This window comes from Molothrus ater, chromosome 3 (genome assembly GCF_012460135.2).
Source record: "Molothrus ater isolate BHLD 08-10-18 breed brown headed cowbird chromosome 3, BPBGC_Mater_1.1, whole genome shotgun sequence".
In the NCBI taxonomy this organism is placed as follows: Eukaryota; Metazoa; Chordata; class Aves; order Passeriformes; family Icteridae; genus Molothrus; species Molothrus ater.
In genome coordinates this window covers 76,106,216-76,123,604 of record NC_050480.2, presented here as the reverse complement: position 1 = coordinate 76,123,604, position 17,389 = coordinate 76,106,216, and the positions used below count along the sequence as shown (strand labels likewise).

Here is a 17,389-nt window from a genome sequence, read left to right as displayed (position 1 = left end):
AAATTTCTTTGTAAAGCTTTCTCAAAAGGAAAGCTGTAGCAGTTGCAGTACAATGACATTCAGGCAAGTGAAGTTACCCTAATTATTGAACTCAATCAAGGCTCCCCTAATCCCTGCACATCACGACTAACTCAGCTGAGAGAACAGGTTACCTTCCCATCATTTTATCTTCCAGCCTCCTGCTCAATATACTGCCAGCACTCAATGCTGCAAATTAATCACATTCAAGGCTCTCCTGTTGCAAAATTATGCCCTCTGGAACCTGGGAACCTCTCATTCGGGCAAAAGCAATTACAGATGACAAAGAGATGCTTCTATCCTCACAAGCTAAATGTGAACTGTCATTTCTCTGAGCAAGGGACACGTACTTGCCACTCCTGATGCCCACTTCACCCTGACAGCTTGACTTCTTACAGAGAGATCTGACTAAGTAGCAGACACAAAGGAAAGTCAAGAGAAACAATCAAACTATTATCCCTCAGATTTCAGGCAAAATAATCACTGCTATTTATGCCCACTTAAAAATGAGTGGGACTGAAGAAAGAAAGAAAGGAAGAACATTTGGATCAAGGAATGGTTTCTTTAACTGTGTTTGAGCAGCTGTAGGGTATCAGGTCCCCCATCCCCAATTTTTCAGCCAAGGACTTTTGATGCAGGAGAATACAACTCTGCATGTTTTAAAAAAGCACAAGTGTGAAAATAAAAGGATAACTCACTAACATTTCCATTACCTTGGCACTCACTGTTATGGCAGAGAACAATCACTGGCTCCAGTGTTATTCCTTGAATCCCTGAGGGAAGCCCTTTTCCACACACCTTTCATTAACCATGCAGTGACTGATAATGCTCACTGCTGCAGTTTAGTCATCATCTTCTATGCAGGTATAGAAAAACTCACTGCTTCAGCTTTGTAAACATATCATTTGATGGTATTTTAATAATAAAGTCTCATAAAAGGAAAAGTTTTGAAGTCTAAATTGTCTCCCTTGCCATTCTGACAGCTATCCATGACTTAAAACCAAGATAGAAATGACAAAATTCTTCAAATGGTGACCTGATTATATTACATAGTAATTCTGCTTCAAACCTTAATGGTAACACCTGACAGACTCAAATTCAGAAACTGGAAAGTGGAAGGGGATACCCTAGATGATTCCCTAGATGATTCTGAGGTTATAATAAAAATAATGAGAGAAAAAACATGAAAGCTCAGAAATAGTAGAATTTTTTTCCCTTGAGAATTAAAAGATATTGAAATACTTTTTAAAAGCTTGGATCCAATCTGGATTATATAATGAAAAAAGCTTACTGAAATACCTTGGGTAAGATGCATGCTATTTTTGAGTGGATAAAATAACATTATCCCGAATTAAATCATGCCATTAAAACTTAGAAGTCAAATGATATCAACATTGTACTTCAGAAATTCCATGTCGCCTAGATTTAGGAGATCAGAAGCCATCTACATTGTTAATTCCAAATGCAAGAAAGTCAATGTTAAGATCAATAGATTTCAAAAATAAACTTTAACTAAGGAATCTCAGCAAAGCCTAAAGCTAATAGATTCACTTATGGATATTAAAATTAAATAAATTTACCATAGAGAAAAGGGAATAATGGAGACATTTCTAGAGAGTCTGACAAAGGAAATAATGACCAACACTCAGCAGATCTTTTTGACATACAGCAAGAGTAGAGAGGATGCTCCTGATTTCTGATACAGAAGCTTTCTTCCTACTTTTTTTTTTTTTGCACACATCTACTCAAGTAATTGCATAACATGAATTTGTCACACCCATTCTTAACAAAGAGCACAAATTAAGTGAGGATTGCAAGACACAGAACAGCTCCAGCTCCCTGAGCATGTGCAGATTTTCTGGCTGTCATGCTGAGCACATTCTTCCTCACTCACTTTACCCATCTGTGAAATTAAGAACAGTTGTGGGCTTACTTTACAGAGGTAGTGACATGAGGCTTAAGTAGAGTTCACTGTAATTAATCAAATACTTTTAAGGAATTAAGAAGCTAGCTGATATATCATTACCTAAGAAAGATTTTAACTCCGATAAGTATGAATATAAATTCTATTACTAATTTTCAGTGTTGCTCTCAAAGCAAACCGTATTCAGAATACATAGTTCACAAAGCTCCTTAATAATGACTCTGTGCAATCTACCCTTGCATCCACAAGAAATGTATTATTTTAAAATTTAAAATATGTATGTTCTTAAGATTTTATAGGCTATCTATTACATATAATAAAACACAGCATACACTTTATGCTGTATATGGACACACATAAAAATTTATATAGACATGGACAGATGTAGCAAGCAGGTCTTTCCAATCAGTAATTATACAGGGTGGAGTGGCAGGGGAAGCAAAGAGGGGAAAATACTGAAACAAATTTCTCCACTGAGCAGACAAAACACAAGACAACACTCTACAAAGTGGATTTGGAACAGAAGGGACCTACAACTTCAAACAAGCATAACCAATACCAGTAAGTACGTTCCAGAGGACAAAATCAGAACTTCTTACACAGCAAAGGTGGCTCATAGATCAGGGTAATTGTGTAAGCAGTGAAAACCAATTAAGGACAAAAATCAAATCTTTCTCCTGGCATCATTTTATCTAATTCTTCATTAAGTCTGTAAAGCTCAATCCTCTTTTTCAAAATCCAGACCTATCCCAAAATATCTCAGCAAAACCATTTGCTTTCAACAGAAGCTGTTAGAAATCACAATATCCTTTCCCCGTAGTTTCACACCTGCAAACAAAGACTATCCATTCTAAAACTGCAGGGAAGGTTTACCTTTTCTAATATCAAATTTAAAGTATGCTAATTCAAAAATCTTAGAATCTGTATGCAGGATCTGCCCTTTTGTCTATAAAGTAATTTGTGGAATAATACTAGTGTTTGTTATCACACAACAGGGCTACCCAGTCCTAATATAACTCTTCACCATATTAAAAACAGTATTAATAATATTAATTAATATTAATAATTCATTGTAACTCAGTAACTTAAATTACAAGTTGACAGATAGATAAATACCATTTCTACATGTCCAGTTTCAATTTATGTTTTTAATCTCTACCATCAAATTACACAGTGCTCCTCATTACAGACTATGATTAAGGCTATACCAGCATTACAATTAAAAGCTGTTTTAAAAGGTATTAATAACCTAGCTACTCAAATTCTAAGACTTTAAATTCAGTGCAAGGTCACCTATTCCATCACTCATCAGAGGTACACAGAGGACCAAAGAGTAACGCTCTGCAGCCTTTCTTAAATAACTGAGAAAATATTGTATTTACATGCATGCTTTGAAACGATGACAATCATGTTTCTTTTGTATGCTGCTGGCCAATCTTGTGGATACTTGTCAATGGGCTAGAGAGTCAGGCACAAAAATTTTGCAGTAACAGTGGTATGCCATTTACAGCTTTCAAATCCAGAAAAACAAGCAAACAAGTATATTTAAAAAATACTGAGTTTCTTAAAATTAAATAAATCTGTTTTCAATGGACCATCTCCTACAACAATTAGGTTTAGATAAAATTCACAACTATGGCATTCTCGTACCAAATCTGTATCTTACTCATAAATGAATGTTCTCTACAGATGACAGCTTTCCATTATAAGCAATACAACTAGTTATCCTTCAGTGACAGTGAAACAGCTTTTAATCAAAAAATCTTACAACTATGTATGTAAAACAAAATTTAAAAAACACCTCACATCCCCCACCACAGAAAGTCACTACTGAAAATATTGTCTTGCTGTATTTTCCTTTCAGATAAATTAATGTTATTCTATAAGCAAAAGATTACTTTGAAAGTGACCAAGTTACTTGTATATTTAGCATAAGAGAAAAATGTCTAAATAGTGTATTCCTTACCAAGACTCACTCTCGAAATATAATTTTACTAGTAAAATTCCCAACGTAGCATAGGAGCAACCTCAGCATTACTCCCAAGGTTAACCACTAAAGTCAGAGAGCCCAACACTTGCAAGGTAAATATGTCACCAGTAGAGTAAGTAGTAGTTTTTAAATCATTCATCTGTTTAAAAATTAACCATCTCACACATTCATCTTCTGGTTTTCTCTAGCCTGGTAAGTGCATGGAAGAGAAGAACTGGGGGGCCATTTCATCATCTGTATGATCCTCTTAAATACGTATTAAATCTCTCTTTTCAGTGGTGATTCAGTAGGTGTCACTGTGATTATAACACTAGCACACAGACACTACTGTATCAATGAACTCCATACAAATTCCCACAAGTTCTCTACATACTATGCAGGGACTGCCATCTTTCAGTCTCTAGAGAGTCTGATCTCTTTTCAAAGGTACATACGAGGGCACTGTAAATCCTACAGCCAAGGCACTAGGATAACATTGCTGGACAAACCTTTATAGGACCTCTCTGGATACTGTTTTTCCTTCTTTCACACAAAGCAAATCACTTAGATTTAAAAAGAAGGTAAAACAAAAATCAGCAACATTAGCACAAAGAACTCAGAATATTAAGAAAAATTCACGGATTTTAACTTGATCTGCATAGGACAAAGCAGAGAAGAGAAAGAAAGAGCAGTACAGTAAACTTATCATATGAACCAATAAGGGAGACTTTCTTTTTTCCCCAAAAGCCTTACAAGCAAAGAAAAAGAAGTTACAACTGTCACTCAAAATGTTTTATGGATTACATGTTAAATATGTAGATTGGATCCAGCTACTCATCATGGTACCATCCCACCCCCTCTTCCACCTTTCACATAGCAGCGTTGTGCTGACCAGAGTGAGGACATTTCCTGTGACTCCTTTCCTTAGGATCAAGGTATCCTGGGAGGTCAACAGCCTAATTTCCATACCTCTGTTCTCAACCTCACACAACTGTCTCAAGGATCTCCCTTCCTATTGATAATACTATGCAAAAAATAGCCAGTATTAAGCCTCATGAAAACGTGAGAAAAAAAATCTTAAATGATTTAACAAATAGAGAGGGAGAAAAGAATTAGCCAGGCATGTTTTAGTAACAAAGCTGGAATGCATTGATTTTATATGCCATGCCATAAAATATAAAATATTTTATATTTCTATATTCTATTTCTACAGCCTAAAGATACAGCAGTATGGTGTTTACAGGTACACTGATTAAGTATTTTTCAAAACTAAAAAAAAAAATCAAAAGGCAGATACTTTGGGTGGGCCATAAAAAAGCCATAAAAAATTCTCCTAATATCCTCAGGATTCAATCTTTGAAGATGTTCAGCTCTTCAAATGAATACTCAACTGAATGCTTATTTTTAGTGCCCAAAGGAGATACATGCAGCATAGACTGAAGTGTAACAGCTAAAATTCATGCTTTACAGATTATTTTTCCTCCTGTATCTTAAATGAAACTGTTATTAAATCAGGCTACCTTATTTGACAGAGGTAATAGCAGTCACAGTAATTTCAGCAAATTCCCTACCAATTACCTGTAAAACAAGATATTCTCAGCCACAACTCCTCCAATCTGAAATCAGCCTTTACTCCAACTCTAGATTGGATAAGGCATTTTTTTTATTTCAGGTATTAGCAGAATGTAGCAGCTGACCATTTCAGCTGTTTTACATATGAAATTTTCCCCTCATGTGAAATGCCTCATTCCTCCCCAATGACTACTCTTCCAGGTGACTTTTTAGTGGTATCTTTGAACGCGTATTCTAACGATCACCTCCAATATCCTAAAGCATAACATGAATGTTCATTGCACTGCAGTTCAGTGTATTATTAGCACAGCTCACCTGCAACCCTCAGCAGGTTTGCCAGTCCCAGGAGCTTAGCAGGCTGTTTATAGTTTGTCGACATCTGAGCCAGACAGTCCTTGATGAGACTGAGTCGATCAGAGCACAAACGCACTGTTGAAAGGAGAACTGGTTTAGAGACTGCACAAATGAACTTGACTGCTGTGTTCCTGCTCAAACAGCACAGGACAGAAGGGCTGCTGGGGAATATAAGAATGCAAACACAATCTGAAAACCAGCTCAAAGCTGCTTGCATGCAGATCCTCAATTATACCTGTAAACAGAAAAGTTAAAATAACAACACAGGATATATCCAGCTCCAATCATTAGCAAGTCAGGCTGTGAAGGGAGCAAAGAGAGAGAACTGACCTGAATGAAAACTCTTTTTTGTTTCATGTTTTCACATTCACTCTTTTAAAATGCGTACAATTAACTGATATACCTTTATACTTTTTTTTTTAATTATAATTTTTGCAATATCCCATAAGACTGCTAATACAGGCATTAACTTTGGTTTAGAACGTTGCAACTAAGATTTCATTTATTTAGCATGGACAAGATACATCATGCAGACTGAAAGAACTGTCATTAGCAAACACTTCAGCTCTTTTTAATTCACTTAAAAATTTCCTGAAGAAGTGGAAGGATAGCCTGCAAATCACCAGGTTCTTTCAACCATATCCTGAGCAGCTTATAATTAGTACTGTGTTTCAAAAAAAAAATTTACCAAGAATTAAACAACTATTTTAACTGCATCATTTAATATCATGAACTGATTCGAGTGCTCTATTTAGCTCATTAGTGGGTGGCTAACTTCAGGCTGCTGCTCTAAAAGGTGATGCTTTCATACTATGCAAGTTCTCAGAACACAGAGGAACAGCATGCAGATACCCCACTTAACACTCAGTAAGAGTGAATGGCTGCATGGGGATAAACTCTGCATCAGCATATTGGGCTTAAAACAGGATATTAGGCCTCTAAATAAGAGCAAAGACATATTAGTATAATGAAAACTGTTAATTCTGGAAATTAGACTAAAATGAATAAGAATGGAAGAGCAGGAAAAGGTCATCTTTTTAGTTTCATTTTTAATATTCTATCACAGGCATATATTAGTATTCAGCAAGAAAATGTTTTCAGTCACTGATTATTTAAGCAGGAATTTTTAATACATTATATAACTAAAAGTAATCTGATACAATACTGTGGGTCAAACACTTAATGATGGATTTGTCTTCACATTTTATTTTAATACGGAGTCTTTAAACTAGATTTTATTACAACATAGCATAATGGTAGTTCATAAACTTAAACTGTTAATTTTGCTAAAATAGAAGTGGGGGAAGATCTACAGAAAACTAAACACAGAACTGCAAATAAAAGTCTATTGCTAAAAGACTATTGCTGCAAGAACAGCTGATCCTTAGTGCTACTTTAATGACATTCTATCAAAGTAACAGATCATTTAAAGGCTTTCATTAAAACTTGAAAACATAATTTTAATCTTATTAGATTAATTTGATTTACATGAAAGATACTGAAGCAAGGATGTCAGGATCATTAATGAAATTACATGCATGATTTCACATATTCTAATTAATCTAGATCAGTAGTATTACACATTCTGTTAATGCAGCATTATGTCATTCCTTTTTTTAAATGATATCTCCATGTCCACATCAAAAAAAGTTGAAGAAAATACATGTACCTTTTTACAGGCAGAACAAACAGACTGGAAAATAATTTTACTCTAGAAATCAACAGACCAATACTGCAAGATCTAAAAATCAGACACTCTTAGTCCAAAAATGTTAAGATTTCTGATTATAACATTTGGAGCATCAATTCACTTGAATAAATACTTGGGAAAAAAGAGAACAAAAAGAGAACACCAAAGTAATGTAACAACAGCTGCTGAGAACATCTACTTCATTTTCCATGATATGGAAAGCACCAGAAGTGCTTTCCATAAATCCCAGTATTTCTCTGCACAATGCCAGAAGCGAAACATTATCATCAGCACATCTCACGGCTTAGTGCTCATCTCTGCCAGTTCCATGAGTAGGATTCATGCAATTTCATTGTACATAATCATAACTTCTTTCCAACCTTTGTCCAACAACTTTCTGTTCCACTGCAGTTGGAGCTACAAAAGATTTCGTTTTAAGCACATCATCAGAAGAAATACCTTGTAAAAGTTCACTTCCACTGTCATTGGGTTTTATATACTCCACAATGAAACAGCCCAGTGGAGAAATGAACACTGCCTGACATGAAGTACATCTCTCGTACCTGTTATTTTAAAGCACACAGCCAAGTGCAGATTATTTGGTAAATAAAAGATGAGCTCAATTTCTATTCAATCACCAGGAGTTTCATATACTTGATATTCTATTTTAAAGTTGTGCTAAAAGTCAAAAAACAAAGACACCATATGCAAATATTGTTCTTACCTCACAAGCTAAAAAATTCTATTAAAAATATAGTTTTTTATATGTGCCTGTAAACTGCTTGGAGGCAGTATATGGACTCTTTACTTGAATTATAGGCATAAATATGCATGAGAAATAGTCACTATTACATAAGTGTGCTATGATTAAAATAATCATATAAAGAATAAAATTAAGCAGTACCTTGCAGCGGTAATATTTTCACACCAAACTCTTCCAGGTAACCCAGAGCACGAATGAGGTCCAACTCCTCCTGAACAGCACTCGGACTGTCTTCAATGAGTTGTAGACAGCACCTAAATTAGAACAAAACACATTTTTCTGAAGTCTGATGAAAACATTTAAAGTTAAACTTGGGAGAAAAGTTAACTGGTGAGTAAAACAAAACAAAACAACGACCATCAATAATTAACTGTGCTTATGAAATGTCAGAATACTCACTGCTTTTGTAATGCACATGGGAGGTGTTTGACACAGTCTAACTCTTATAGCTGGCTAAATGTTTTAACAAATTTCTATTTTGGTATTGCCTTCAACTGGTTGTTATAAGCACATCACCTAAACCCTCCTGAATTTAGATCTGCAATGTATTTATAGATTATGTTGAAGGTATATGTACTTAAATACATAATTATTTTGAGAACTATTTCTCCTACCACTACAGTGCTTTGGTACTGCCATATAGTAGAAGTTAGAAAAGCAAAACACTGTAAAAAGTTGACTGGAAGTGAAACTCTAAGAGTCATTGTCACAAATTCAGTTTTCTCAACTAGGTACAAAAAATAAAACAAAGCTTATTCAAAAACAACAAAAAACCCCACTAAATTCCTCTGAAGGTGAATTAACGCATGAAATTATTAAGAGCACATTGTTCTAAATAGAGTTTTTAAATCACATGAATAATATATTCTCATAATAAGCTTTTAGATAGTTTTTTTAAATACAAGCTGCATTCTGGTACAGTGTAGTCACATGTAGTTTTACTAATACACATTGAACAAAGAAAATCAATATGCAAAATCACAGAATCATAGAATGGCCATAGGATGGAAGGGACCTTAAACATCATCTAGTTCCAAATCCCCTGCCATGGGCAGGGACACCTCCCACTAGACCAGGTTGCTCAAGAGGCCCTATACAACCTGGCCTTGAACACTTCCAGGGATGGGGCATCCACAACTACTGGGGACAGCCTGATCCAGTGTCTCACCACCCTCACAGTAAAGATTTTTTTTAAAACATCTAAATTAACTTACTCTCCTCCAGTTTGAAACCATTACTACTTGTCCCACTATATGCCCTTGTAAAAAGTCATTCTCTGTCTTCCTTGCAGGTGTCCTTCAGGTACTGGAAGGGCACATTTAGGTCATCCAAGAGCCTTCTCTCTTCCAGGCTGAACAATCCCAACTCCCTCAGATTTTCCTCACAGGAGAGGTGCTTCATCCCTCTGAATTCACTCCAACAGATCCATGTCCTTCCTGTGCTGGGAACCCAGGGCTGGATGCAGCACTGCAGGTGGGGTCTCACTAGAGCAGAGCAGAGCAGAGGGGCAGAATCCCCTCCCTCCCCTGCTGCCCACGCTGCTTTGGATGCAGCCCAGGACACATTTGTCTTTCTGGGCTGCAGGGACACATGGCTGGGTCATGTCCAGCCTCTCACCCACAGCACCCCCAAGTCCTTCTCAGCCAGGCTGCTCTGGATCTGCTCATCCTCCAGCCTGGAGTAACAGAGGGGGTTGCCCAGATCCAGCTGCAGCACCAGCACTTGGTCTTGCTGAACTTCATGAACATTATGAGCTTCATGTCTTGAGCTCGTCCAGATGGCAACTCATCTCATTTTAAATGGCTAAATTCACCATACACGTTAGATTAGGAAAATATTTGATTTGTCCAGTCTGCCCTATTTTTTCTCCACTCATTAATTAATAAACATTTTAAATCAAAACCAAAATTGCATGTTAGCTGAAAATCCCATCTGAATCCAGCAGAATTTTCCGGCATATTGACAAATATTTCAGGCTCAAGATTAAAATAGGTGTGGAATAAAAGGACTACAGAGAAGCTGGAATTGTCTGCCTAGGGAGGTGGTGGAGTCACCATCCCTGATGTGTTCAAAAAAAATTTGGATGTGGCACTCAGTGCTATGGTTTAGCTGAGGTATTAGGGCATGGGTTGGACTTGATGATCTTAAAGGCCTCTCCACCCTAGTGATTCTGTAAATACATTCCACCTAAACCAACTCATGCACAAAGGCTACTAGGAGACCTACACACGATAATCACTCACAGAAACTCAAGTTAAGTTACCATGAAAAAACTGATTGAAGGTAAATCAGAGGAGGACCAAAACACGTTACTAAACAGAATAACCACAGGGTCACACAATTCATAGCAAGTATTTGAGCTAAATGTATTTTGAAATATCACCATAAAACCCTAAGAGAAAAGCTGGTCACAAAACCCTTAAGCATTAAAGGCATCTTTTAACTCCTTGCATTAAAAGCAACACTACTCTGTATTTCCAGAGCCTGCTTATGAGAAAGATTCCCAACAGAAGACTGGGTGGGGGAGTGATACTAGCAAATAATGCTATGACAACATTACATCAGTTGTGTTTATGCATATGATGGTTGTAAAGGTACCTGGCCAATTCCATACAGCTATCAGTCAAACTGGTTGAAGAATTGAAATATTCTCTACCAGCAGCCAAAACCAGTTCAATGCTTCTGGCATAGCTGACTCGGTACTGTGGCTTCCCTTTTGATGAACTTGGTAGATCCACTGACCAAACACTGCAGTGCATCATTTGCCCAGCCAGGTGGATATTGTCGATACTGCTTGAGCACTAGAGACTTTCGGTGAATATCTAAAAGAAAGAACAGTAATTTAAAAACCTGCAGGAGCAGTAGCTTCAAATAAGCTTATCTGTATTGTATGGCATTAACCCCGTAGAATACAAGGATATTTGAATCAAAAGAATATACTCAGTCCAAGCAGAAAATCTAACTTCTACCAAGGGAAGTACTTCTACAATGCACTTAAGTAAAGCTAAAATTAATTAGTGGCTAGTTTCTATTTACTGGAAGTTAAAAAAAAATATCAATTGTCTTTTTACAGTATGACGTAAGACACCAAAATATACCTACATTCTCAGGTATTAATACAATGTAAGAATCTGAAAGGGTAGTTCATTATTAAGACCTTAAAACCAAAAATGTAAGAGAAGAAATTTTGTATTCCTAAAGTAACTAAAATTATTTAGAGCTGAGTATATAAGATGTTCTTTAAATTTCAATCAAGACTATCTTCAAAGAATGCAAACTCATATAATGCAGCATCTGCCACAAAACACCTGATTTATTTAAAGGTAGGAATTTTGCCCAATTTAAGACACTCAACCTCAATTCCTTAAAAAAATTATTTTTTCTTGAGCACAGTCATTACTGTGCTAATGAAAAGGAACAAAAAAGGTAATCATTTCAGAAATATCACAGCTGCAGCAATATGGCCTTTATCAAAGGTTTAAAAGTTCGTAACAAATTCAAGAGGATAAATGAATCATAGAGCCAAGGTTGGAAGGGATCTCAAAAGATCATCTGGTCCAACCTTTCATGGTAAAGAGGGCATGAAGGAGACTATTTAGCATTCTATCCAATCATACTTTATTTCAAGACACTTCTTTTCTAGGAAGACCCTCTCCAAACCATCTCATGCTCTGGGAAAGGAAAACAATTCAGTGGTTCTTAAAGAACATCACACAAGTGGATTATCTTCCATTTTACAACATATCAAGCCTCAAGGAACAGCAAGAGATGCAAAATATCATAGCTGACTCTTCCCCCTCAAAGATCACACACAGAACATTTACCTCTCTCAAAATTTATGAAGCCAAGGAGACAGAATTCACTATGCATGGAAAAAGAAGAGAGCAAACATCATGCTAAAAAATAGCCAAACCTCACATGGGATTGCAAATCCTTACTGCCTCATCAATTTATCAATTTTGAAGTCATCAAAGTATAATTGCATATGACAGCACTACATTTCAAAGCATTTTCAGCACTCCTACATAATATTTTTTTCTAAAACCCTTCACTGTGTTTCTTTTTTAATCATGTTTCAGAGTTAAAAAATAATAATGTTAATAGAAAAATTACATTAAGATCTGAGTAAAGCAAATGCCTTATTTGCAGAGTGCTCTAGTATAACAATTTATTAACATGCACTTACAAAAAAATTCAAGTACCCTAAATTGTAGCCCACCACAAAATCATGGCTATTAAACGTGTTGCAGTGTTTCTAGCCATGCAACTACAGAAAAGGAGTGATTTTTCTCATATAGAAGTTGAATAGCATTGTCTTTTTCCTTCTTTATTTTTTTCTGATTTGCTTTTAAAACTTCTCCAAAGAGCTAATCAGAGGCGTAGACATAAGCAATTAATTCTGTAAACTGCAATAAAACCTGCTTCTGTATTGATATAAACACTAATTATAGGTGACATACTAATGCATCTGTAATAAATTGCAGTACATTGAAGTGAAAATGTAAATAAATAATATATGTCACAGCAAATTCTACATCTGTCTAGCAGCAATCTTTTGCAAATAGTAATGACATCGGTTTGGACTTTATGCCCATGCAAGGGTTTTTACCTTCATTCAAATTAGATTTCTCATCTCACATAGTTTTACTTCAATTGCAAGCAGCATAAAGTCCATAATCCTATAATGATCTTGGATAATATCATCAAACCAGAACTCCATGTTTAAGAAATGCTTGAGTGAAGATAACATTTAATTTTCATTAGTCTGGAGTGTTTATTGCTAAATACATTTGTACACAGAATTACAGGCTATGTAAGAAAATCTCACAACATTGACTCAACTTTCTAAAAAGTTGAATTTTAATAAAAGATATACATGGTATTTATTAGAGGAGCTTTAGACAAAATGAATAAACACCAGAAATTTTTTACTTAAATAAAATACTGGGGGAAAAAAGGCAGTAGACAACCAAGTAATAACACAGAAAAATGTATTTACACCTGTGAACAACAATATGAAATAAGAATGTGTAGCTTACTTGGGACATAAGCCAGTAAGAAGACAAAAAACTCACCTCATAGCAAGTATCTGAATGTAAGCACCTATACACTTTCTGCTGCATGTCCAACATATCCTGGAGCAATTCCTTCCACTGCGTCTCCCCAATGGACGGTTGCCTACAAACATTTTTTAAAATTAAAAACTCACTTCTCCAAGAGTTTCAAAGAAAAGCAGTAGATTTCCATCACCAAAAATATAAGTTTTCTCAAACTTTATTTCAATATTTAATTAGAGTTTTAACCAGAAGTGATTCAAAGACAGAAGGCTTTTAATATTAATTATTATTGAAACAGTATCTGTGAGATAAAATGGTTTGAAAATAATGCAGTACTCAAAGTTCTTTTTTTTGTTTTCTGTGGGATAAGACAGGGATTTAAGCCATCTTTCTCAAAATCCCCCAAGTAGGTTTTGATAATGTTCCACGATACATCAGGAAGTTGGGAGTGCTATCTTCCTGCTGATCTGGGAACTGCAGGGCAAAACCAAGTCTGTAACAGCAACTGAGGCTCATTAAACTGCTGTTCATTGTAGGCAATCTCAAAGGACTAATCAATGGAATGCAATCACAGGAGAATAAAGCTGCAACTTGATTTTGTTTCTTAAAATTGAGTGGTATTCAGGTTTTTGACCCTCTGGATCTATGAATCTCTGCTTATCCACAAAGCTTCAACTTCTTGTGCTCTACCAAAACTTTTACCAGTAAAAACACTATGAATGTTTTTTGACATTATCTTGAGCTTTTCAGATTAAAAAAAAGACCTTTTTTAAATTGCATGAGCTAGCTCCAGCTAATAGTGATTTTCTCATGTGGCATTAGCTTTTACTTTGGCAAAACAAAAGGGTCTCCAACAGAAGTGGAAAAATCAACATTTTTCCTACAGAGGCATTGTCTTGATCTTTCTAAAGTGAGGTTTCTAAAGGTCTTAAAAAGCTTTCAGACTACTAAAAATATAAATAACACTCTACCATCACGGATAAACTGTTGCATATATTTGCTTTAAAAAAGACAAATCACCCACAGTTATGACTGGTTTTCCATGATTCAAAATTTTTATCTGCTTATACCAAGAGCCATTTAATAATTCATATGGATTTGAAAGATAAGTTAAATGAAAGATGAGTTAAAGTAGAAAAATTGGAAAATTATACTGGGAATATATTCTACTGATAGAATCAATACCTAAAATCAATAAATTACCCTATTACAAGGATTCCAAGAAAACATGCCAAAAAACCAAAGAATTATTTTACAAATCCTACACTCTCAGTAAAATTCAACAGGTCTTACAGGATCTTTTTCACAATATGTTAACTTTCACAGTTCATCATCATGCAGTATTTTGCAGCGAGTAAGCATTTTAAGCTTGTTTACTGGCACATTAACATACTAAAGCAGGTTTGAAGGCAGGCAGAGATTTTTGACGGTGGAGAATGCAGCCAAAACACTAATGACATTAATCATCAGCTCAACAGAAGTGTTTATGTACACTGTCTGCAGGGTGAACACCACAGCTCCCTGCTGCCAGGAAGCAGGCAGGCAGGCTCTGTTACCTCAGTGCCCTTCCCCTGCTGTCCCCCACTCCCCTGGGAATACTAACTTGCGACCTGCGTGCCTGGTCAGCCTGACCATCAGCTTCCGAGCCTCCTCTGCACTGTCCTTGGTGTCCTTCACAAAGGAAACCGGCTTCTGCAGGCCGTGCTTCTCCAGCAGCTCCGCCACACTGCAAACAGAGACAGCCTTTCAGAGCCCTGCACGGCTGAGCAGCGACTGCTGCAGCAGCAGGACTCTGAAAGCTCTCTCAAAATATGCACTGCAAATGCAAACAGTCCCAAAAAATCCCTTACAGTATCAACTAGCCAGAGTAACATTACCTACGTTTTTTAAAATATATTAATTATACTCTAGGGTAAACGCATACCACCAATACTTGATGACACACCTTCACAGTTTTAGTCTTTAATCATTCAAAGCATTACAGAGTATCAAGATCAAAACAAATACCTCAGGTTACCCTCTTCCTCCTCGCCAATAACACCCCACCAAAAATAAAACAAGCAAAACAAAAAATCCCCAACCAAACAAATTAAAATATATCCCCAACAAAGCTCCCCACAAAAAAAACCCTGCCAAAATAAAACAAACAAACAAAAACACCTCCAACCAAAGAAATAAAATAATGCCCAACAAGGTCCCCCACAAAAAAACTCAAGATGTATAATATTCAAATAGATACAACAATTCAAAATGCCTATGTTCCAAATATTAAAACCAGATCACTTTGTGGACAGCATTAAAAAAAAAGATAAGTATTTTTTCCAGTTTTCTTATCATAAAGAGCTCCTGGCTGTGCCTAGTGATTTCTGTAATACACTATTTATTTTAGCAAAATTAAATACCTAAGAATTTGTTCCAGTTCGTCTACTTCATCATGAAGAGTTTTAGTTTTATCTGTTTCAGGCCTGCAATGATATCACACAATTAAATATATACATATACACATACTCCTTATCATTTCCTCTTAGATAGATATGAAGATAAGCAGTCTGACAAATATATGTTTACTTGCAAATATTAAAACTGTTGGGCTTCTTGCTGTAAAGACAATTAAAATTTAGAGGGTCCCTCAGTCTCCCAAGAGCAAAGGTCTTCCTTCTTCCTTAGACTTTTCTCAGGCTCTCTCCTTCCTTCATGTAAAAGATACTGGAAGAATAGTTTGCACCTCACAGATCACAGGCTATCTCCTCTTCAAGCTTTCACTTTCTTCAATAGGTTTTTTTCTATCTCCCCTCTCTCACAGGGACGTATTGCTGCTTTTAAGTTAAGTGCAAGATGCCACTATTGTAACAAAACCAGTAAGACAGCACTAACATTTGGTCTCAATTCATCAGACTGTAAAAGTCTAAGAAACAATACAGAAGCCTTGGTCTAGGCTGCTACTTTAACCTTTGTTTTGCTGCAGTAACTGGTAGAATATGCACACAGCAGAAGTCTATAGATACACAAATTACAGAAACAGCAGCTTAGAGGTGAATAGAATATTCCAGTAACTCTGTCTACCCTTTAGTAACTTAACGACCCTTTTTAAAGCATTAATTAACATCCATATTTAATATTTCAAAAATATTTACAAATAACTAGCTGAAAATGTTTACCCATATCCTCTTTGTGGAAGGCATTCCAAAATATCATAGCAGAGAGAGAGCTGGTCATCTCGCTCACAGTTGTAAATACACTCCAACGCCGTAATCATAAGCTGGTCCTGATCAGGAATAATTTTTGGCTGGCACTAACAAGAAAAGAATGTAAACTGGTTTTTATTTCTTGCTTCTAATTCAACAGTTAATTTTCTTTTCAATATAAAAATATGTGTAGTCCAAGTAAATAAACTGTCTTAGGTGCAATTAGAAGGTCTCTTGCTAACAACCTGGTAAAGTCACAACCAGAAACTTATCTTGGCTAGTTTTCTGCAGTGCAGACACTTGAAAGAACAGTGGAATGCAATTATACCCTTTCTGAATTTGAGAAGTGGAAAGGGTGCAGGACAGAAGAAGGCAACTGCTGCAAACATTTGTCAGACTTACTTAATATGTACAACAGTACCAACATACATAAAAGAGCTGTGATTGTGCTTTGCTGGTTGGTTTCTGTCCATACACTCATTGCAATAGCATGCAAATATGTGCATGTGTGCTCTGGAATAATTATTTAAGCCAAAGAAACAGCATGAAACACACACACAGAAGGCAACTTCAACCCTTACTCATTCATCTCTCACCTCAATTCTAATGGCCCCCACTTTATTCTTTACATTTGCTGTGGAAGGCAGGAGAGGGGGAAGTAACTTGAAATCTACTCCTAGTAAAATTCCTCAAGAAAAAAAGTGAGATCATTAAACTCTTTCATATCCACTTCTTTATAAAGGAAATATGCCAGGAATTTACTTTAACGGGTCACCAGGAAATTGCTTAGAAGAAGAATCAATTCAATAATTTTTATTCTACTAGGCTAGAATCATTATTACATTAGTTTGACAGTC

At 36.0% G+C, this 17,389-nt stretch overlaps 1 protein-coding gene across 1 annotated transcript in view; it reads right to left on the bottom strand.

Annotated features, from left to right (window-relative positions):
- NBAS (NBAS subunit of NRZ tethering complex) overlaps positions 1 to 17,389 on the bottom strand; it is a 161,210-nt gene that overhangs the window by 95,381 nt on the left and 48,440 nt on the right. The window contains 7 exon segments of the mRNA XM_036380093.2: positions 5,799 to 5,912; positions 8,432 to 8,544; positions 10,889 to 11,112; positions 13,366 to 13,468; positions 14,951 to 15,073; positions 15,750 to 15,812; positions 16,506 to 16,639. Of these exon segments, the coding sequence (XP_036235986.1) occupies positions 5,799 to 5,912; positions 8,432 to 8,544; positions 10,889 to 11,112; positions 13,366 to 13,468; positions 14,951 to 15,073; positions 15,750 to 15,812; positions 16,506 to 16,639 (874 nt within the window).